This window comes from Manihot esculenta, chromosome 4 (assembly GCF_001659605.2).
Source record: "Manihot esculenta cultivar AM560-2 chromosome 4, M.esculenta_v8, whole genome shotgun sequence".
NCBI lineage: Eukaryota > Viridiplantae > Streptophyta > Magnoliopsida > Malpighiales > Euphorbiaceae > Manihot > Manihot esculenta.
In genome coordinates, this window is record NC_035164.2 from 18469477 (window position 1) to 18492186 (window position 22710).

The 22710-nt window shown below is 33.9% G+C and overlaps 1 protein-coding gene across 4 annotated transcripts; it reads right to left on the reverse strand.

Annotated features, from left to right (window-relative positions):
- Window positions 1-1070: 1070 nt before the first annotated feature.
- Window positions 1071-22502, reverse strand: LOC110614174. Of its 4 annotated transcripts, none has more exons than XM_021755665.2 (15): window positions 21536-22502; window positions 21044-21287; window positions 19790-20067; window positions 12154-12324; window positions 11013-11750; window positions 10756-10847; window positions 9806-9868; window positions 9617-9705; window positions 9427-9492; window positions 5941-6555; window positions 5155-5229; window positions 4916-4986; window positions 4738-4795; window positions 3590-3857; window positions 1071-2091 (listed from the first exon to the last, which is right to left on the reverse strand). In XM_021755665.2, exons 1-15 carry the CDS (start codon window positions 21949-21951, stop codon window positions 1475-1477), a joined length of 3861 nt encoding a protein of 1286 aa, XP_021611357.1. In that variant the 5' UTR covers window positions 21952-22502; the 3' UTR covers window positions 1071-1474. The 4 variants fall into 4 exon arrangements, with proteins under 4 accessions (XP_021611357.1, XP_021611358.1, XP_021611356.1 ...); XM_021755666.2 differs by having other exon boundaries at window positions 1071-2022; window positions 11013-11789; XM_021755664.2 differs by having other exon boundaries at window positions 11013-11789.
- Window positions 22503-22710: the final 208 nt, after the last annotated feature.

The window sequence follows — 22710 nt, forward strand, 5'->3', positions numbered from 1 at the left end:
TTGTAATAGCTATTTTCCCCTTTCTTTTAATGGTATGTTTGTTTTTTCTACTCAATAAGCATGTAATTGAGCCTAATAATACAAAATAAGGGCAACTTGATAGTGTTAAAATGAACTTGGTATGTTAAAAATATTATTGACATGTTTAAGAGTTAACATAATAACCTTTCTTGTGACAAGGTGTTGAACCATGACATGAAATTAAACTTAGAAACATACAACTAGAAAAATAAGGTAAACGTCTCACATAATATAAGGTAGAGGTTGACTTCACGTGACATGAATGATTTTTAACTTTAGTTGCACATGTTTAATCTTATATTGTATTTGCTTGAAAAGGAATCTCCTAATAAGTAAATGAAAACATAAAAAATGTGTAAGAGTCTACTATTTATTAGGTAAGAAAGGTATCTAACACCTTTAATATATTATATCCGTTGTTTTAAACCTAAACTAAACAGACCATGGCCGTAGAATCATAAAGGATGGTGAATCTTTATTATTGTATCCGTTGTTTTAAATCTAAACTAAACAGACCATGACCGTAAAATCTCTAAACTAAACAGACCATGGCCGTAAAATCATGAATGATGGTGAATCTTTATTAGAGGTAAGTCGCTAATTTATGTCCTTCATTTGTACTTATTTTCATTCGAATAACAACTAATTTCTCCACACTATATCAAGCAAATAAAAATTCTTAATCCCATATGAGAAGACAAAACCCGAACCGGCTAAAATATCTACAAGAAACCACCAACTGCCGCCCACACTGAACATTTCTTGATGTATGAAAGGTTGCATCATAAGGCCAAAAAAGGCACAGCAATTTACATACCATAGCTCTCCATCACTTCAATTATTTAAATAGGCACATAAGTTATAGCTTAGAATGGCATTCAAAAGCTTGCCAAATGATCCAAATAATCACTGACCTTAGGAAAACATGCTAAAAATGTTGGCGGAAATGCAATTGCACACTGCCAAGTCATTAGACCAATATCCAATCCAAGTAACACAATGGAGAAGGAGAATAGACAAGAAACACACCAAAAAAAACAAAAAAGGGCGAGGTAGAAAGAAAGCTTAAATTGAAACTCTGCATTAGAGTACGTAACAGATGTGAGGAAAGATGCTGTAAGATTATTGACAACATAAGTTGCAGCCTACATCAGTAATTGATTTACAAATACAGCATTTGGAAATTTCAGGGACCCCTAAAATTAGGGAAATAAAATATCAATCTAGAAGGCTCTAAGAAAAATGTAATTTGTTACAACAGAATCTGTCTAGCCAACAAACAAAATTTCTTTCCTTCTCTTTAACTTTTCAGAGAAGTATGCAAAAAGAATGATAATAATTACAAGTGCAAGTTTGCAAGGGACATAAATTATATAAGCAGATTGGTCCCAAGCAACAGCACCATAATCTCATCCTAATCGGCTAATCCATGGAAATTTACACTATACTGCCTTCATAGTAGCATATTTAACTCTGAAAGGTCATCCATAGGTATTTCGAGACCATCCAGAGGTAAATCAAGACCCATTAAGTCATTTTCTGGCAGACCATCCTCGTCAAAGTTGAATAAATTGCTCAGATCTTGATGGCCACCAATATCACTGGTTATGCCTAGTTCTAAAGATAAATCCTGCAAGTCTGTAATATCTGTAGTTCCCCGGTTGTAACTATAGGAATTCAAGCCAACTTCTCGTTTCTTACTGCTGCTTGCTTCCTTGAACTTGTTATCAGTTCCATCTCCTGAAGTTGACAGCTGCGCAGTCTTCTGCTTGGGCTTTGATTTTGTTTTGCGGTCACCTTTAACATTGGCTTGTAATGCACGGCCAGCTTTAATGACAGAACTTTTGGCTAATGTATCCTTGTCTCTTTCTCTATCACTTCTCTTTCCCTTGGTTCCAGCCCGCGGTGCATTACTGAGAGAAAAGGTGGCTCTCAAGGAAGTATTACCACCAACATCATCAAGTAGCAGTTCCTTCTTCTTCCCTCTGTTTAACAATAGTCCTGTTTTGGCAAAAATCAAGTTCACGTGAATGAACAAGAATTCTACAACGCTGGTTACAGGTTCAAACCCTGCCATAGTTAAAAATTATAACTGAGGAAAGAAATTGCAACAGGAAATCCATCTTACTAAAGTTCATACGAGTAAAAAACTAAATTAGCATGGAGGCATGTGGAGTTGTGGACCAGGATTTCATGCAAGAAGCAGCAAGTCAATTTGTTGAAGCTATAGAAAGAAGGTGGAGAAATATTGAAGATTTTCAAGGAAATAGTAGCAGGCTTCCGCATAATATGAAAGCAGAAAACATTCATCATTAAGTCTAGAATATATGAATGCTCCAACCTGATGTTCCACATCATGGGGCATGTTAAAACTTCTCATTGGGGTTCCTCGACATCATGAACCCAAGCTTGACATTATGGGGCTGAATAAGAAGCGTATGAATTGTAGGGATATGAGCCTTGTTAAAAGAGTGGAAATGGGAAAATGAGCATAAGCTCAAGTGGAAAATCCACATGGGGTCTATCACTAGGTATTAAAAGAGTGAAAATGGGAAAATGGGCATAAGCCCAAGTGGAAAATCCACATGGGGTCTATCACCAGGTCAACGGCTAAGATGGTCAAAATTGTTGAGCTATGGAGAAGCTTACAGTTTTGGTGGGTCTCCTTTGGGTGGTGTATAGGTAGTTGGGATCTGTTAGGACCTAATTTCGGCTAGGAGAAGTGAGATAATAATAAAGATTATTTACTCCTTATTTCATGCACAAATTAGGCATGTTTGATTTACTTGAAAGTCCTCACCAGATTTAAACACTAAAATTTCTTATGCTACTCTACTTGGTTGGCCTGTAGCATTAAGTGAGCAACAAATAGTTTAGTTTTAGTTATTATCTACTTAGTTATATTTTTCAGTTAAAATACTCTAAATGAGGTAGGATTAAGGTTGTTAATTCTTAGGACTTTTTGTTTAGTTTCAATGCCTATATAAGGCTTTGTTTGAGTAATTTTCGGCAGATTGCAATTTGTTCAGTTTATCACTTCCAAAGAGTGGTGAACCTGACTTATTGCTTTGGAAAAAAAAAAAAGAAAACAACTGACTTATCTTTCTAAACTAGGGGTGTGGCTCTAAAGCGTGTTTGATTCTTCTCTCATGGCATGTCAAAAGAGTATTGATAACCTATTTATCTTTCTTTTCTTCTATTCCTCACCAATGCGTTGAAGTTGTGTCATCACCTTGGAAAACAAATAATAACAATAAAAAAAGGTTGGTTGAACACCTTGTTGGGGCGTGTCAGCTTGATTTCGCCTTAAATCAGGTTGAATTTATTTGTTTCATTGCTGTTTAGGAACTTTGGTTTTGCTGGCCAAATATTATGTTACTTATCCTTAACAAAGGGTTGCTTGTTTTGTGCTTTGCATCCATAAAGGCACATCACTACCCCAAGCCCCCCCTTCGCCACAAATACAATAGTGCTAAGCATCACAAAAATATATTCACTTCCCTGAAAAATCACCAAGTCATGCAGAAACAGGAGGGGGAAAAGGGGGGGAAAAAAAAAGAGGACAAACCTGAAGCACCAGGGTCATGTTGAAAGTTGGAAGCTCCATGAGGCATATTTGATTTAACTGCCGAGCCAAAGCCACCACCAGGTTCTGTGTGATTTCCACGAGGAGATGCAGCCAAAATGATGTCACGCAGTGCAGGGTCATTGAAGCAAGTTTTGCCAGTATCTTTGAACTTCCTACATCTGGCAAGAGTTTTCTTCATAAAAGCATGAGCAACTTGTTTTGAAACTTTAGGAACACCAAATTTTGAAGCAAGACTTCCTCGAGTGGCCTGTCAATGTTAATTGAGGCAATGTCACTACAGAACACTGATGCATAATGGTAATCTCAAAAGCTAATTGATGATAGGAACAAAAATGCAACTAATGTACAGGCAGCTCAAAATAACATGAAGAATCTCAAGCAAGCATGGCATAATGTTCCACCAATAATGTAGGTAACCAGCTGCACTACTTTAGAAGTTAAACAGTTCCATCCTCACTCATGCAACACGTGGGAGGACCAGGTTTACAAGTTACAACAGATTACCAACTACACTAAAGAAAATGTAAAGTTACTGCCATTCTGTCAAATCTTTTTCATTTTCCACTAGAAACATTACTTGTCACTTACAAAATGAAAATCTTTTTCATTTTCATTTTCCATTAGAAAATGTAATTTCCTTATCCCCTCAATTAGAAGGTGAGACATTAGAGGTACAGAAAATCTGAGGCAAATTCTGGATTATTATGTTTCTTGTAGAATTTGCAATATGCATCCCAAGCCATTTTATCTTTACAACAGAACGTAGCATGCACATTTTGAGTTAACATAAACCATGTTTTTCACTTCATAACAGGTTAACCTGTTTGTTCCTTGGTTTTCCAGAAACATATTTTTCCACTAATACATTACTTTGTAGATAACAACCGACTAGCATCTAAGTAACTAGATAATTGTTCTTCACCAAGCATTGTTCAGAGAACATGATGCTGCAAAAATATAAAAGAATCTAAAACAACCAAAGCTCAGAAAGCAAAAAATTTACAAGAACAAAATTTGAATTGAGAACCATGTAATAATTTCCAGATCAAGAACTCACAATATGATATGCCTAGTAATTAGGGGGAACAACAATAGGATAAGATTTAATTTAAAAAAAAAAAAAATACCAGCAGCTTTTTGTAAGCCAACTCAACAAGCCTGTTCATTGCAACCTGCTCAAAGCCCCTGCAATTGAACCATAAAATACTGCTATTCAACAAATTTCAAGGAAACCATTCAATAGTTGATATTATTTCTGGAAAGGACAGTCCTAATAGAAGATATTCAAATTACTAAAAATCTCACCCTCCTTCCACTTCCTTGCTTTCCTCGACTGCTTTGATTAACTTGCTCAAGTGTCCCTTCTTTTTACCCATCTACAGAAGGAACAATATTTATGATACGAATCACATAAATTTCATACTTAGAACATTAAGAGAAGAGACCAACTTCAAAATTTGCAAAAACGTTGATTTTCAATAAAGAAATTGTCAAAAGAATATGTTTTGGGAAATTTGGTATGCTTAAAAAGGATGAAACTTAACCTGCTGATGAAGTCTTTTCTGTAGTTCAATGATATCTTGATTTAATGCTTCTTCCTCTCCATCTGCCAGATCAGGCTGAAACAAGCAACCACAAAAAAATTGTAAGCCCCAACTGGTAAAATAAATGAAAATGTGTCCCATTTATGCAACACACACAAGTAAACACAGTATTAGAGGGAGAAAGCGAGTGAGAAAGAATTAGAAACAAATTTCATTCCATTATGCAGTTAACATGAAAAAATATATGAAGAATACATGAAACTAAAATGAATACACATGATTTTTGCAGTGAGGAAGTAAAAAGCTTTCTCACACTCCTTACAAGTAAAAAATATTTCAAGCAGCTAAAAGGCTAAGGCTTTTATTACTTCCCTTTATGGAGCATATTTGGTAGTTTGCCACTCGCAAGACTTCTCAAAGGCTTATTTTGGGAAGTGAAAGGAATCAATAGCAAATCAACCCTCTCCTTTTTTTATTTGGTGCATTAACATGGAAAAAAAAAATTGTAGGCAGCCAAAAGATAGAACCGTCTACACTCCTATATAATATTCCTTTAGAAAATTCTAATGATTTCTTTTCCATCACCTTCTCAGATATTTTCTATTGATTTTCCACACGTATTAACTTACTAGATATATATTTTTTTTCTTTTCTTCTTTTGGTTCTCCTCTTTTTGGTACATCTTTATACGCATCGGATACCAAGGATTATGACTTTCAACAATAATAGAACTAACGGAAAAACAACTAGAAGACAAAAACAAATTTTAAAAGAAAATTCAGTTACCACTATTTCTGGATATAGGCCGATACTCTGAAGTTCCATCAAGAGTCTCCCCTCCAAAGTCTGGACACAGTCACAATCCAAAGCAGAAATGCCAGAAGCATTTGCTTGTGCAGCTAGCTTCCTCTCATTATTTCCTGAATGCGCAGGGAACAACCCAACCTTTGACTGCAGAAATCCCTGAACTTCTTGGGATGAATCGTCGTTACATGATTGAATGTGAAAACTAGTGGCCCCATTAATATTAGCACTTCCATTACAAGGAAATGGTTTATTAGATCGAAAATATTCAAATTCCCTTCTATCACTGCTCCTAGGCCCAAAATCAATAGGAAGGCAAGCATCACTGGGTGACCTATCTCTTCCATTTTGAAAAGACATATTTCTCCCTTCATTGTTTTCTTCAATTTCTTCATACTCATCTTCCATAATTAGAGCAGACAATACTCTTTGGTACAATGGAGTAGGTTGATTTCTTTCTTCCACGTTTCCACATGATGTTCCATTGTCCATACCTTGGTGAGCCAAACTTACAGTCATCAGCTTTTTTTGCCAGCTTTTCTCACTTTCTTCATAAATGAGTTGAGACTGAAAATCTTCTTGATGCACAAGATCACCCTGAACAGACAAAACAACTTTAGCACCACATGAGGAACCATGAACCATACAAAAGGATTAATAATGAATAATTGTGTCCCGATTCAACAAGTTTGATGATGCTAAACACCACTAGGATTCTCCTCATGAAATAGTTACAGCATCATCACATCCAAGTATGACACCCCACTTGTTGTTTGCACAGTATTTTTTGTTGGGATTCTTTTGGATTCATATGGAATTTAAAATTAAGGAGAAACTGAATTTGATATTGTGCTGGCATTTTATAATTTGACTAGATACATAAAATCAATCCATCTCATTTCAAATGCATACCATCCGAAAACCTGTATGGTATTTGGAAAAAATTGATGCCACTCCTTGCATCCGAAGGATTTCTTATGTAAAAGTAAAAGTAAGAATTATATGATAGTTGCTAGTGATGCAGTGTCTTTAAATAAGTGAGACTATAATTAACTGAAAGGACAACAAAATACCCTGTTGAATTTGATAACAAATTACCCTCTATTTTGAATGGCTGTAAAATAATATAAGAATTTATTGTTATTCAAAAACAAATTAATTTGATTGGTTACATTAGTTTCATATTTAATCCAAATTCTATTATATTAAGTAGTATAATGCTATTAAAAAACAACACACTCAAATAAAGTGTCCACTAAAAAAACAAAATATATAATATTAACTATATTACTTCTAAAAAATTTTGGAAATAACAATAATAATAATAATAACAATAATACTTGGTGAAATATAACCCAAAAAAAAAAAGTTGACAAGTGAGGTTGTTAAGCTTCTTCTCATGTTTTCTTTTCATTATTAATTATTTTTTTCAAAAATTTTACTATTTAGTTTCTATGTTATGAGAAAACTCATTAGTTGATCTCTTAGCTTTTAAAAATACATTAAAGTTAGTTTGTCCATTAATTTTTAACCATTAAATATTTTACTATTTAGTCAGGTTTGGAAAAACCTCATCAATTGGTTCCACAGTCTTATAAAAAGTCTACTAATTAATCCCTCTGTATTGAAAGCATTTTAAACTTTTTTGCAAAACTTAATAGCTAAAAATTAAAGAAAAACTATTTAAAATGTCAAGATATTTTAAAATATTTTGCAAAACTGAAGATCAATTAATGAGTTTTCTCATAAAATAGGAACTAAATTGTAAATTTCTCCATTTTTAATTATAAAATCATGATGTAACTTAGTTCAATGCAATTATGGTTTCTATTGGCATTCATAGAAGTTCTTAAAATTTTATTGAAGGTTCCATCGGACCATTTAAGAAAAGAAGAAAAATATCAAAAGTAAAATGGGCTGAATTTACGTTTCATGGCCTTTAATTAAATGTTATTTGATTTTATTTTCTTCATTTGAAAATCAAAAATAAAATATAATTTCCTAATACTCCGATACTTTATTTTGCCATGCTACCAATATCGACATGACACTTCATGAGATACAATATGAAATACATGTTCGACACCTACTCCTGCACTTAGACACTTAAGTTAATAAAGCATTCTTTTCTCTCAAGATGAAGAGCATGTATTTAGATAAAAGTAGTTATTTGATTGTATTTTGGATGATGTATCTAGACTATAATTATTACTATATAACTTTATATTTATTTATTCTAGTTTATTATATACTTTATTTTATATAAGATAATGTATCCATGGACCCGAATCCAAACTTAGATCCATATCTCCATAATTTCTATTCAAAAAGTTGACAAGTCAAACATAGCGATATTCACCCATTTCTGACATCTATATCCAAGTCCAAGTAACGCAAATATTGAGCACCAATTTTCTCCCCTTTTTTCTTGTTATTCAGCTTTGAAGGGCTCCTCACTCTTCTAGAAATTTTTTAATCCAGCTGAAAATTACATTAATCAATATATGTTAAGGAAAACAAAAATACTATTAAAAGTTATATTGTTGCAATTTGAAGATGGGTTATCTAATGAGCAAAATAATTATTTAAATTGTTTAAAACCAAGAGTAAAACCCCCAAATTATGTATCAAGTTTATTATCTTTGCTTGAAACTATGGGAAGAAATACTCTTGATCTTCAGCACCTTTTCCTTGAGGCAACATCTCATCGTGCCTTTAATCTATTTTTATTAGCAAAATTAAGAACATGTATAACTTTTCTTTCTACTTTAACCATGTGTACAATTCATGTGAATAAAGGCTCTTAATCTTCATCCTATTTTGTAGACGTAACATGAACTTTTAATTCAATAGGATTCATTCCCAAAAAGGTTTTTCTTTAAATAATTGTTTACTTGCATAAAACTAAATATAATGAAAATGTCCTTTTAACTACTTTGCTAGTGCTGATTTAAACCCTTACATCAATTTTCTTAGTTTTGTTATATAATTACACTTGCTCTAATGAAAAAGTTCTATTAGTTTTAAGGTTTATTAGTTAATTAGCATGGAACTTTTTCTAAAACTGCAAATAAAGAAAATTAGATTACAAATAAATATAACAAGAATAGACAAGCAATGCACATAAAAGAATGCTAGTAATACTAAAAGGCATAGTAAAATATCTCTTGCAGCTTGTTGATCTAGGAAGACTAATTTTAACCGCAAAAATTGCTGCACTTGAATTAAGCAGTAAAAGATCAATTTCAATTAAATACCATGCAATGCTTATTATAAAATTTGCAAGGTATAATAAATATATAAGCAAAAGCACATGTCGAAGAGTATTGATATATGAAAAACAAATGACATCCAGCATTTGATTGCTTTTTTTTCCAGCCCTTTCCTTGGTTATCTACTTATTTGAAGAAGGGGTCGAAGGATTGCTTAAGTACTGACTTCTGATACAAAGGGGAAGAAAGCAATTACCAGCGTATTATTTCCATGGCCGAAAATCTCAAATAAGCTTTCATGAAGGTCCTTTGCTGATTTCAACTGTTACAAATAAAAGGACAAATAGATGTGGGAATCTTTGAATTAACATTGAGCAGAAAGAAAATTTTCCGTAGCTCTAAGAATGATTCATATAATCTTTTAGGGAGCAGCATAAAGTAACCACCTGTTGCTTCAAGTAGGATGAATCCTCTTTGCAGATGGAAGCAAAAACTAGCTCCATGTTCTTCCAAAATGAATTGGGACAGGAAAGATCTGCAAAAGCAACCATTTCAGCAGTTTGTCTATATGAACATGCAAAATGGAGTACCCAAAAAAATTTTCTTAAAAAAAACACATGATGTCAGGTTCTTACAGCTAGCATTGCAAGCAAAATTTGCAGCTTCTACTATTTCCTCTCGATCGTCATCTATTCCACCTGGTACATCAAGAACAAATAGTATCATTGCACCCCCCATGTTTCAGCCAGGAATATCATTCTATCCTTTCATTTGGTACAAAATTCTTGTCATATAATGTATCCAGAAGTACATACTCAGATGAAAAGCAATACATGCACCTGAAAGTTCTCTTGGAAGTAGGAACACTATCCAAGATTACCCATTTCCAAATTTGATAGCTAAGAGTAAGTAATGACCAAATGAGAAAGTCAAAAATCAAACCCTTGCTCCTTTTCATTATATTTTAGCAATATAAATGAGGCTTCCAGTCAACAATCCATTAGTAAACCGACTATTTTGAACGAGCTTTCAGTCGTGAATTTAAAAAGGAAAAAAGAAGATGAAAATGTGACATAAACTTTCCAAGCAACAAAATCAAGTATATTTATTTTCCAGTGATGTACTGTTCAGCATAACAGAACCTTCGTGTATCTTGATCAGAATACAAAGTATAGCCATGCAGTCATATTTACTGATAGGACCGTAAGCTTCATATCAAATTTATTTGAAACAGGTACCTTATCGACCATTATGTTCTGATAGCCTCAGTGTTAGATAGGATTAGATATTACACGTTGAGAAATGGAGTTGCTTATAGAAAACAAATAAAACTCCCACAAAAAGAGCTTTGTATCCTCCTCCTGCAAATAGCAGTCTCACTATCGATAGCTCCAAGAAACACACACACACACATAGAAGGAGAGAGAGAGATTCATTTAATTTATTAATAAAAATACAATCAATTATGCATTGAATTATTAATAAAAATATATTTATTAATTTATTTTAGTTAGTACCTTTTATGTTATGTTCACCAAAATTAGTGCAAAAATCGATATTACTTTGAGTTATTCTGAGAATATACCCGTGAAATCTGGAGAACCACTAGTTGCTGTTTGCACACGAGTAAAGGCCTTGCGATCCGATATTTTCTTAAGCGGAGGACGGCCAGACTTGCTGCTCAAATAAATTGAATCAGATAATAATCAAACAAATAAACTGAATCAAATAATAATCAAACAAATAAATTGAATCTAACAATAATCACCATGATGAAGACAATTAGGACAAAGAATAAATAACCACAGTTTCTTCCTACTATCAAATAAAATTATTCACAACCTTCCATTCTTATCTGAAACAGGCCTTGTACTTCTAGCTGGTTTTGTAGAAGCTGGACTCTCCAACTTTGCCCTCCCTGCAAAAATGCTAGCCCTAGAAGATGATGCACCTCGACCAATCCTACCTTGTCTCCGCAATCCATCACCACTGCTTTCTTCATTAAGTACTTTATTCTTCTTCATAAGAACTACAGGACCAATGTTGTGGTTTTGGGGTATTTCTTCTACTCCACCCCCTCCCATTCCCTTCTCCTTTGGTCTACAATCATGATTTGCACCACCACCAGATTCCTCACTTTCAGATAATCTACTAGGAGATGAAACATTTTCATTTTTCACTTTAACTAGGTGAATTCCATTAGATGCATCCTTGGCAAGTAGTGACCCATTACTCCCAGTTGTATTTAATCGAGCAGCAAATTCAGAAGGGTGTCCCCCATCTGATGACATCTGCAATTCATCACGATTTGAGACAGGAGACACCACATTTGCTCTTCTAGTACGAGAAATTTTCTGTGGCCTCTGACCAACCCATTGGGCCATTGGGGGTGAGGATGACCCTGCGGGCATTGAACGCTCCCGATTATTAGGCCCCCCAATTGAACTGACTTTATTTATGGTTGGTGTTTGTTCCCAGCCATCGGGGGCTACAGATGTATGAGAAAAATTAGAAGATGAGTTTGCTGCCATTCCTGAGCCAGTTCGAGGAGCTCTTGAAGCTTTTCCCTTCATCACTAGACTTGAACCAGACAAATGATTATCTTCAAGTATATTTAACCTAAATAGCATGGTTAGCATGCATCGAATATCAGAAAGTGAACAAAAGTATAATCAAAATTTGGTAGGATTTACAAGAAACCTATTAAAAGTAAGGGCCCTTTTGGATTGAGTGGGGGCAAAAAAAGCTTTTTGGGGAAAAAAGACGGAAAAAAAAAATTATGTTCTGTTGGATAAAGCAGTTTTGCTGTTTTGGAGTTTTTATGACCAAAATATGTCAAATTTAACTTTAAACCAATTTCTAATACCATTTAACTGATTTTTTTTAAATATATGTTTTCTTCAAAAGGTCCAATAGCAATACCAAACAACCTACTGAATACTAACATGATTGACCTAGAATACTGAATACAATCACAACATACTTATTATTCGCTTTTGCTACAAGTCGTTCCCTATTCATGCCATCTGCAGATTCTCTTGTCAAAGAAACCTTTTCAGATTCCTTCTTGGGTATAGAACGTGAATTTGAACTGGCTGATAATGCACCTGTGTCTGACTTATTAATGCCACTATTACCATTAAAAGGCCCTGTGCTGCAAGAAAGATGAACGTTCAGAAGTATATTAAGCCTCAATCTGAAAGCAGATAAAAACCAAATGTAATCAGCAGCTAAATTATTGCCTCATGAATGTAAGCACACACAGTAAATCTTATAACGAGGACAAAAACTTCTCCAAAAAAAAAAGACAAGTTTTTGCAGGAAAACAGCTGAAGAATTATAACGTTTGCAAGATACAAGCCCAATGTCATATTTCCATAGTCAAAGAAGATATTATACTGTACATAAGATTGCAATGGAACCATAGAATGGACAAATAATAGTGAAAAAGATAGTCGTGCATGAATACAGGGACATATAGAAGTTTCAAATTTCTAAAACAATATTAACATAATCAAAGTTTACACAATTGTAGCATATACACTCATCTACAGTGAAAGATGCTAGGGAAGAGTAAACTATAGTTCACAAAATGTTTGAAACTATTAAATAATTCCCATTCCTACCATAATCCTTGCTTAATTAGCAGGTATGATTAGGATATTAATCAGTCCAAAAATCTGTGAATATTGCTATATAGTACATCTCCCTATTTTGCGAACTCGAATTCCCAATAAGCTTGAGGGAATTTTCAAGCCTCTCTTTTCTTCTTTAATTTCATGGTGTCAAAATCTAAAAATAATGGCTAATTTGCTTCTGGCGTGACTGGTAGCCTTATGAAAAAAAAGAACCTGCACCCATTTTTCCCTTAAAGATCCGTCAGTGGGAAGTAATGTACACGGTACACCACCCATCCAAAGAGCTTCACCAAAGTCACTGGCAACTCATATAGTCACCACAAACCTTACTGGTAACTCCACACGCTGTTTCAACTTCTGGCTACCTATCCCACGAGCCAATGCAATGATGCATGGACCACTTTTCCAGCAACCTGTTTGACCAGACTTATAGCCCTTCAACCCGCATCAATCAAGTGACTTTCCTTGGCCATAGAACATATTTGGGTCTTCATCCTTTCTTCTTCTTCTAAGGCTAACAGTAGTTTCTGCCCTATTTTAGCCTTAAGATTTTCAAATAGAGATTGTTTCTATGAGAACCACACTATCAAGCATGTTTGACAAAGAATATAAGATGTTGTGTAATGTATAACATGTCCTCTCAGATATTATCTATCTCCAATAAATCACCTTGATATTGTCAGTTACTTAGTGAAGGTAGAAACACTAAAAGATACGTCTAATTCTCCCATGCCATTCTAGGATAGCATCACAACACAGGAACAACAACGGGATAAGTTCTTAATGGTTTTGGCTTTGATAGGACTACAGTTTTTAGGTCTGTTATGGATCATCCCACTATTCCCTCCATGGAAGTCATCTTTGCCCGTGTTGTGTATTTCTTTAAATGCAATTAATAGTAATGAAATGGAAAATGTGTGTTAGCTCACACAAGGAATAGGCAAGGACAAGGTAGTTTTCAAAAGGGAAAGGGAAGAGCTTCAAGTCTCATTGCACCTATTGTAACAAAAGTGTCACACTTGCAACACTTGTTAGGCACTATATGGTCAACCATCACACAACAATAAAACTAGCTGATCCACAGCTCATACAGTTCTTCAGATCTAAGGAAAAGGTTTTACCAGTAGACACAAAAGATCAACAATCCACTTCTATTACCTTGACTAGAGCAGAATAAAATGAGTACCCAAAGTATCAAGCTACAAAACGAAACAGTCATCTTCTTCTGGCACTTTCCATGGTAATTCCTTTGCTTGTCAGACCAAGTCTTCACCCATCGATTCACAAATACTATATTCTGGTGCATCTGATTACATCTTCGATAATATGAACCTTTTCTCTAATGCTATTTCTCCTCCCATTTATCATAAACTTACCCTTGTTAATGGTTCATAATTGTGGTTAAAGAAATAGGAGAAGTTCAGTCTCTTTCTTTTGTTTGCTTAAGCTCAGTGTTATTTACCCTTGAACACCCTTAACAATTTAATTTCCATTAGCAAATTAACAAACACTATGTTTGGTTCAATACTAATTTCCAAAGTTACGTGGAAATTCAATTAAATTTGATGTTTTGTATGTTTGGTTTAAATAAAAATTTGATTTCAATTCCAGGATTCCATGAAATTTGTTACAACTAAAAATCAATTCCTATCAAATTTGAATGGAATTAAAAATGAATTCCACAAAAATTACATAACACTGTTTTTTGAACCAAAATACCCATATTAAACAATTTTCTCTCAATCTAAATTTTCTTGTATTTAATTAAACTGCATTGGTTAAAACTATGAAAACCATAAAACTAGCTATTTATTTGCTATTAAATTGTTTAGACAATTGTATAAGATATTTTTTCCTTACCAAAGAATGAAATTCTTTTCAAATGAATTTTATTTAGACTTCAATTGAATTATACATAATTTTGTAGAATGAATTGAACCAAACACTACGAAACATCTCAATTGTTCTATTACTTTTATAGTTGACTTTGTTGTCATGCAGGACAGAGTATGGGAAGATGATTGCAACAGGACAAGAGTAATAAGAGCTATATCACCTCTCCAATTCAAGTCTACCATTTGCTTTCACTTCCCCTAAATCTGCTAATGTTTTTCATAATTGTTTGGGTCATCCAAGTTTGCTAAACTTCATAAACTAATACCTAATCTTTCCACATTGTCTTCTTTGAATGTGAGGTGTGTCAACTTGAGAAATAAAATCAAGCATTCTTTCCAAATGAGACAATTAATAGGCTTTGCCTATGTTTAACATTGTTTACTTAGGCATATAGGGTCCAAGTCGCTCCAATTCAACTTTGGAATTTCATTTTTGTTACTTCTATTGATAATTATTCCCATTGCACTAGGGTATTAACAACGAATTATTTGAATTGTTTTATGTATTGCAATGTTTTTACACCAAGATTTGTAAAAAATTTGGTGTTTCAATTAAAATTTTGTATAATGGCGATGTGAAAGAATACTTATTTGTTTCCTTTGCCATTTTCATGTTTTCTTAGGTTACAACTTATTAAACCTCTTGTGCATATACTCCTCAACCAAATGAAGTTGTCAAATGTAAAATCAACATCTCATTGAAACAGCCCATATCTTACTTCTCCACTCCGCTCCATTTTTAGAGAGATGTGCTCAACACTCGCTATTTGTTATCTCGTTAGCCATATGCTATCTTCTATATTGAAAGACCAAAATCCTAGATAAATTCCATTTCTAGACCATCATCCACACCATCTATCCTTGTGTGTGCTGGGTTATATTTGTTTTATTCATGATCACACTCTTGGCAAATACAAACTTCAACCAAGATCCTTTAAGTGTCTTTTTTGGATACTCCCATCTTCAGAAAGGTTAAAATGTTATGATTCCACAACAAACAAATATTTTATTTTAGCCGATGTGATTTCCTTTGAAACATCTCCCTGCTTCTCCCAAAACATTGCAAACATACACTCATCCCTAAATCTCTACATACCTTCACAACAAGTAATCCTTCAATGTGAATCTACTCCTATTTTCCTCATCCTCCTACTAGCATAACATATACTTCTCTTCATAATTGTAGGTACATTTGCTACTCAAATGAGTCTCTTATTCCTTCTTCTCCTACTTCAGTCATGCATTCAACACAAGCAGTAACTCCTCCCATTGCCCTTTGAAATGGTATTCATTCATCTTGCCACCCCTATTGCATTTATAATTTTTTTAGTTACTATCGTTTATTTCCATGTATTGTACCTTTGTTTCTACCTTATATAATGTTCCACACCCTACTACTGTTAAATAAGTATTAGAACATATAGGATGACAAGATGCGATGATAGCAAATATGATTTCTACTCATAATAATTGTACTTGAGTTAGTCACATAACCACACAGCAAATATGTCATCGGGTGTCAATAGGTATATAATGTTTAGGTGTGTACGCCCTCATGGAAAAATTGATCGCTTGGTGACTTGCCTTATTGCCAAAAGATACATTAGATTTATGGACTTGATTTTCGTAATACTTTTTCTTCTTAGTCTAGCTTCTTATCTTTTTGGCTGTAATGCATCACTAGTTGCTTCATTAGCAGGATATAAAGAATCCTTATCACATGGGAAACTTGCCAAAGAGGGATAAATAAAGCAACCACAAGGGTTTGTTGCTCAAGAAGATTTTGGTTTAGTGTGTCATCTATAATGATTTTTGTATGGCTTAAAACAATCCTTGATGGTTTGGACGATTCAGTACTCAAGTCTTATAGTTTGGCATGTTTAGAAGTGAAGTTGATCATTCAGTATTCTTTATTCACAACAAAGAGGGAAAATGTATTTGTATGGCTTGGGGGTCTATATTGATGAATTGTTATAACAAGCCATGGCTATAATAGGATTTCTCAGTTTAAGCAACATTTGTTCAGTCACTTTCAAACCAAAGGTTTGGGAAAATAAAATACTTTCTGAAAATTGAAGTAGCACAATTTATGAAAGGCATTACTATCTCACAGAGAAAGTGTGCTTTAGATATATCAAATAAAACAAGCAAGTTAAATTGTAAACATGAGGACACTTGTACAAATCCAAATGTCAAACTTGTTCCAAGATGCAGAGATCTATTAGAAAATCCCAGTAGACAACAAAAATTAGTTGTTAAGCTAAACTATCTTACAATCACATGATCAAATATTTAAATTGACGTAATTATGGTTGGTCAATTTTTTCAATCTCTATGTAGTAGTGATTGGGATACGGTAATTTGTATCCTTAGGTACATCAAATGAGCTCATGTACAAAATCATTTTATGAACACAGTAGTCACTCCCAAAGTGTTGGGTATCTAATGTGGATTGGCAATATTTCCAGCAATATTTCCATAAAATAAACAATCTACTTCAAGATAGTGTATTATCATTTGAAATTTGGAAGGAACCCAATATCCTATAAAAGTAAAAAAGAAAGGTGTCATCGCCAGATCAATTGCGAAAAGTGTGTTCTGGCCTTAGCTACCTAAGAGCTTATTTGGTTAAAGCAACTTCGTTAAGGGTTAAAGCAACTTCTTTAAGAGTTAAAGTGTAGATAAACTGAATGAACAAATAAAGTTGACATGTGATGATAAAGTCGCCCTCCATATTTTCTCAAATGAGGTTTTTCATGGAAGAACCCACAAAATAGAAATGAATTGCCACTTTATTAAATAGAAAATCAAAGTCATGATGTATTGTTGCTAGTTTTGTCAATTCAAATTATTACTTCGTAGATATTCTTCTAAATCTCTTAAAAAAGGTTTGCTAATTGAATATATTTTTAACAAGTTTGGAGCATATGACATGTAAACTCCAACTTTATGGAGAGTGTTAAGACACTTCCCATTCCTACCATAATCATTGCTTAATTAGCTGCTGTAATTAAGATATTAACCAGTCCTAGAATCTATAAATATTTCTATTTAGTAGTTCTTCCTATTTTGTGCACTCTATGATTTTATACATTCCCAATCAAGCTTCTTCATTGTGGATAATGGATAGATCAAATCCATTATTCAATAGAGTCCAAATATTGAACAAATCTATGAGCTATAGTAGATTATATTTTATCAGCAACATATTATATTTACCTAGTAATTTCTTATTAGATTTTTATCATCTTATCTTAGTAGTTTCTTATCTAATAATTCTTTATATTAGACTTCTACTATAATTAGAAATATTTTGATTACGCGAACATATTTGATATTTAACTCCCATTAACGAAACGAGTGTGAGATCCCATGATGCGATCCATGACCCAAGATCTTAAGAAATTGGCATCAGAGCCGGTCGTCATCGGTGATCCAATAAATTTAGAACAGAAGCTAAATTCTTTCCTGCAATAATTTGAGGCACATTTGAATGACTTAGCTTGGCAAATTTCTAACCTAGTTCTAACCTTCAATAGCAATGAACATTACTACAGAGCAACTCACAAGATTGCACTTTCCCCTTTAGAGGCAATGCCAGCAAGGAAACATTAACACAGAGTAACTCATAGGATTGCAAAGAAAAAACCAATCAGATACAGAACCTCATGCCATAAATAGTACCCATGAATTTTACTGATGAATAGTACATGTGATAGTACCGAAGGCACAATGAATCAAAACCTTTGACACCATGTCAAAGTTAAAACAATAAAAGAGGGAAAAAAAAACACAAAATGATTTACATGATTCAATACAAGCCTACATCTATGGACACAAAGCTTCAAAGGGCTACATCTTTATTCAATTTTGTTCTATTTGTTATAATATATAAGCTTTTGTATTTATAATAGAAGACCCAAGATATATATCATATGATACCATGAATTAATGGAATAATTTCAACTAAATAGGATTCCAAAATCTCCTTACATAAAAATAAATATTGTTTATTTTTCACTTTTTCCTTGTTTAGATATTTTCAAGCAAGATCCTAGTCTCTTGAAGAATGAGAAAAAAATATATATGTAGAATTGAACAAAAGCATCCTTGGTAAGGTGTCTATGGATGAATAAGGCTTTGATGCAATTTGAAATAATGAGGATGCCAATGACAAGGGATCTAGAGGAAGAAGAAATAGATGAAAACAAAGGATACAGTGAAATTAACTTCAATCTTCGGAAGGCACTTTATCTAACCAACATGGATGGTGTATGTTTTGAGGAATGTGGCCATATAATACTGAAAATTAAAATTGAGTCATATCAAGAGGTAAAAGCAGTATTGCAGCGTGCTAACCAGAAAAAAAAAAAAGCATAATGACAACAATTGGCCATGACAGACTATAGAAAGGGAAAAAGTAAAAGATTGATAGTTCAGCCATTTAATTGTCAAAATTAAAAGTAGAGGATAAAATACAAAAAAGCATAAAAGTTCAGCATTGTTTTGCAATCAGGCCAATAGATAAAAAAAACTGTTATTGTATACAAGACTAACTTGGGTTACAATTACACCCAATGCAACTCTCAAATGCACTAAATAAAAATATAACCATAAAATCTCAATTAACAGAAAATCCAATCTCCACAATTAGCATATGTGTAATTCTTTTAAAGCATCTTACCCATCTTTTTCTCATCAAGAAGTAAGTTTTTGGCCTAGAACTAAATCAAAGAGAAAACTTTGTAACAAGGGGAAAGCACTCTCTACTTGACACAAACTGATTTAAATGCCTAGCGGTATTAACTATTAACTATTAAACTTATGGGGCACAAGGCATAAACAATTAAGCATCATACTTCAATAGATAACTTGCAAAAATTCCATGTTCCAATTCCAATCCCTCAGTACAGTGGCTCTCTAGGTTAATTCTGTTACCAGAATCATTGGGAAAACAACAATTTGAAAATAATCATAAGACTTGGCCATCATTTTTAATACTATATAGAACAAATTTGCATAGCTAAATTGGAAATGCTAAGCATTTTGATCTTATAAAAAGGCATGTAACCTATAAGGAAATTACCTGAAGCCCTGGGCATCATTCGACTGCAAACCAGGTTCATTATTAAACTTATGATGCATGATTCTTTTAACCTCTCCATCACTATCAGTTGATCTGGCAAAAACAGATCCTACAGAACGCTTTCTTTTCATCTTTCTGTCCCACACTTCCCCTGCAGCAGACATTCTCTGGCTCTTTTCTACAGGTAAATCAGAAGCCTCACCACCATCTCTATGCATGTCTCTATCTTTCCCCATGACCAGAAGCTGCCTTGGTAATGCATTGCTTCTGCCATCAGCCTAAAAATTTCAGCAGAATTTTTATTACGAAGTTGAGGGTAATGAACTAAAATAGTTACCAACCACAAGAGAATTTTCTACCCAAGGTGAAAAAAAGTACAAGAATATTTCTAAGCAAGGGACACAAAAGTTTAAGCAATATGGAAACACTATTGTGTCTCAGGAAGAGTTAACACAACAATTGAATTTAACAGATAAGTTGAAGCATATCTGGTGCAAATTTTTTTCATCACTTACGGTGATACAACAGACTATTATATTCTACTAGTCATGTCTTCAGTACAATGTGAACATTTCCAGCATCAAGGACACAATAGTTTAAGCAATATGACAGCAGCTTTATTTCTCAAGAAAACTGAAGGCATGATCGAGTGTCACAAACAAATTGAAGTATGTATCCCGAATTTTTTCCCTAACATCATTTACAAGCTACCATGTTGATCTTAATAGGATGAAGGACCTCTATCGATAGGAACTAAACAGTCCAATTATCACAACTCAGGCAGACTTCTTTTTTTAGCTCAAAGAGATCTTTCATTGAAGATGGACACATTGGAAATCACATGGGAACTATTGTTCTTTGCCAGCCTTGTGTCATTTGAAATGTGAACTACATTGCTACCATTTCTCTTCTTATAGTTTCTGAACTGACTTCAGATTCAAACATGATATACCAAATTGGAACACTGGATAATTTTTACATAGTTCAGACAGGGAAGGATCAGTTTGTTCAATTCTCCAACTGATACAGTCATACAGATCATAACATCCAAATAAACAGCATTCTCATACAATGAAACAAGATAAAAGATTGCAAAGGAATGTAAGGAATAGAGTTAAACTAATAGAAGAATCAAGGACCTATCCAAATACAAAAACAAAATTAAGAGAACATTTTTAGCATATACAGAATAGCTTGATTTTTTCCCTTGACAACAACAAAGAGCAAAATTTGAGAAATTGTTCATGTACAAACCCGTAACTCTGCTACTGAGGACCGAACCCGCTTACTCAAAACAATATTCTTAGCCCTGTCCTCTAATCTTTGAGTACCAAGATCAGAAGCATTTCGATGAATCGAAATTCCCATCTTCATAAAGTTTGACCCACCCAATCTTTCAGTCATCAACATTTCATTCCGTTGTTGCTTCTTCCAATTCAGTGCTTCGCTATACTTGTTCAACTTCAGCAAGGATTCATTCAACTTTTTTATTCTAACCCTGACAAACAAAAAATTACATCTTCAGCTGAGAACAAAATATTCCATCCACGACCTCCTGTATCCACAAATAGTGATAATTATGCCACATATGCAAGCACAACGCCAAACAAAAATGGTTAGTCCTCAATATTACAGAAAAAAGCTTATTCGAATAAAACAAGCATGCCAATGTTACAAAGGAGCTACAAGTCATCTACAAAAAAAAAGCCCAACAACCAACAGTTATTTAGAACAGTTCAAACTTACCTGGCCTTCAAAGTGGCCTCTGATACACTTGCTTTGAAGCGCTTTAGTTCCTCCGTAGCCACTGGAGGAGGAGGCTTGGAATGAGCGGCTCCGAAAGAATTGTCTTCTATGGCACTCCCAAGAGATATCCCAAGAACCCTCCTCAACTCGCCTGACCTAGTATATTTTTGATCTCCCATTGTAATAGGATCCAACAACAAATAGTGAGAAGGCGATGCCATATCTGATAAAGCACTACCCCGGGGTGTACTAGGTCCAGAACCAAGCATCCGGGTCTCACTGCCCTCCCGGAAGCTTCCAGGCCTATCCAAAGTAGCATTAGGATAATTACCCCGCTGCACATTTGAATAGCTCCCTGTAAAACCCAATTCCTCCAGATTAGCTGAACTGGATTCAAATTTCATATTTCCAGCCATCTACTCAAACCAAAGTGAATCTACTCATTTCTACTACGAATTTTTTACTTCCTCAACTGGTAGTTTTAGCAAGTCCATAGACCATATTTACCAAATTCGCCTAACTCCCATGGACTTCGCGACCTAGATCGCGCGTCCCAAAAGGCGGGAAGTTTGTGTCCCAGAAAACTGCGGGACGCTGCCTGAATCGCCAAATTTGGCGAACTCATTCACCCAACGCTCGACATAAAATCAAAGGGAGTATGGAGAAGAAACACTACGAATTTGAAGGCTCATAATTCAAACTATTGACTTGTTCTGAAACTTTCGTTTTCCTTCTCTGCGGTGGACTTCAATTTTTCTTGGGTGCCTTCTGCTGTTGCTGCGATCACCAATGAAAGAGCTAAAAGCCTAAAACGATCACTTATGAAAGAAGCACGGCTATCAGAAGGTGGAGGTTGATAGGCTGGGAAGAGAAATCAGCAACTGGTGTTGTTATCCACAATAGAAGCTGGCTAGTGATTCTGCTACTGAACCCTAAAATTTTTTAGTAGTTGTCTCCTCTTTTTCATTTTCAACCTTATATTTAATACATATTTTTAATAATTTTATAAACATATATATATATATATATATATATATATATATATATAAGAATGATAAACTATCTTTGGAGGCGTTTGAATTAAAAAAATCGATCTAATTAAATTAATTTTAAAATTTAATTTAATTTTTTATTTAATTTAATTTAATTTTAATTTTAAAAATTTTTATTATTTC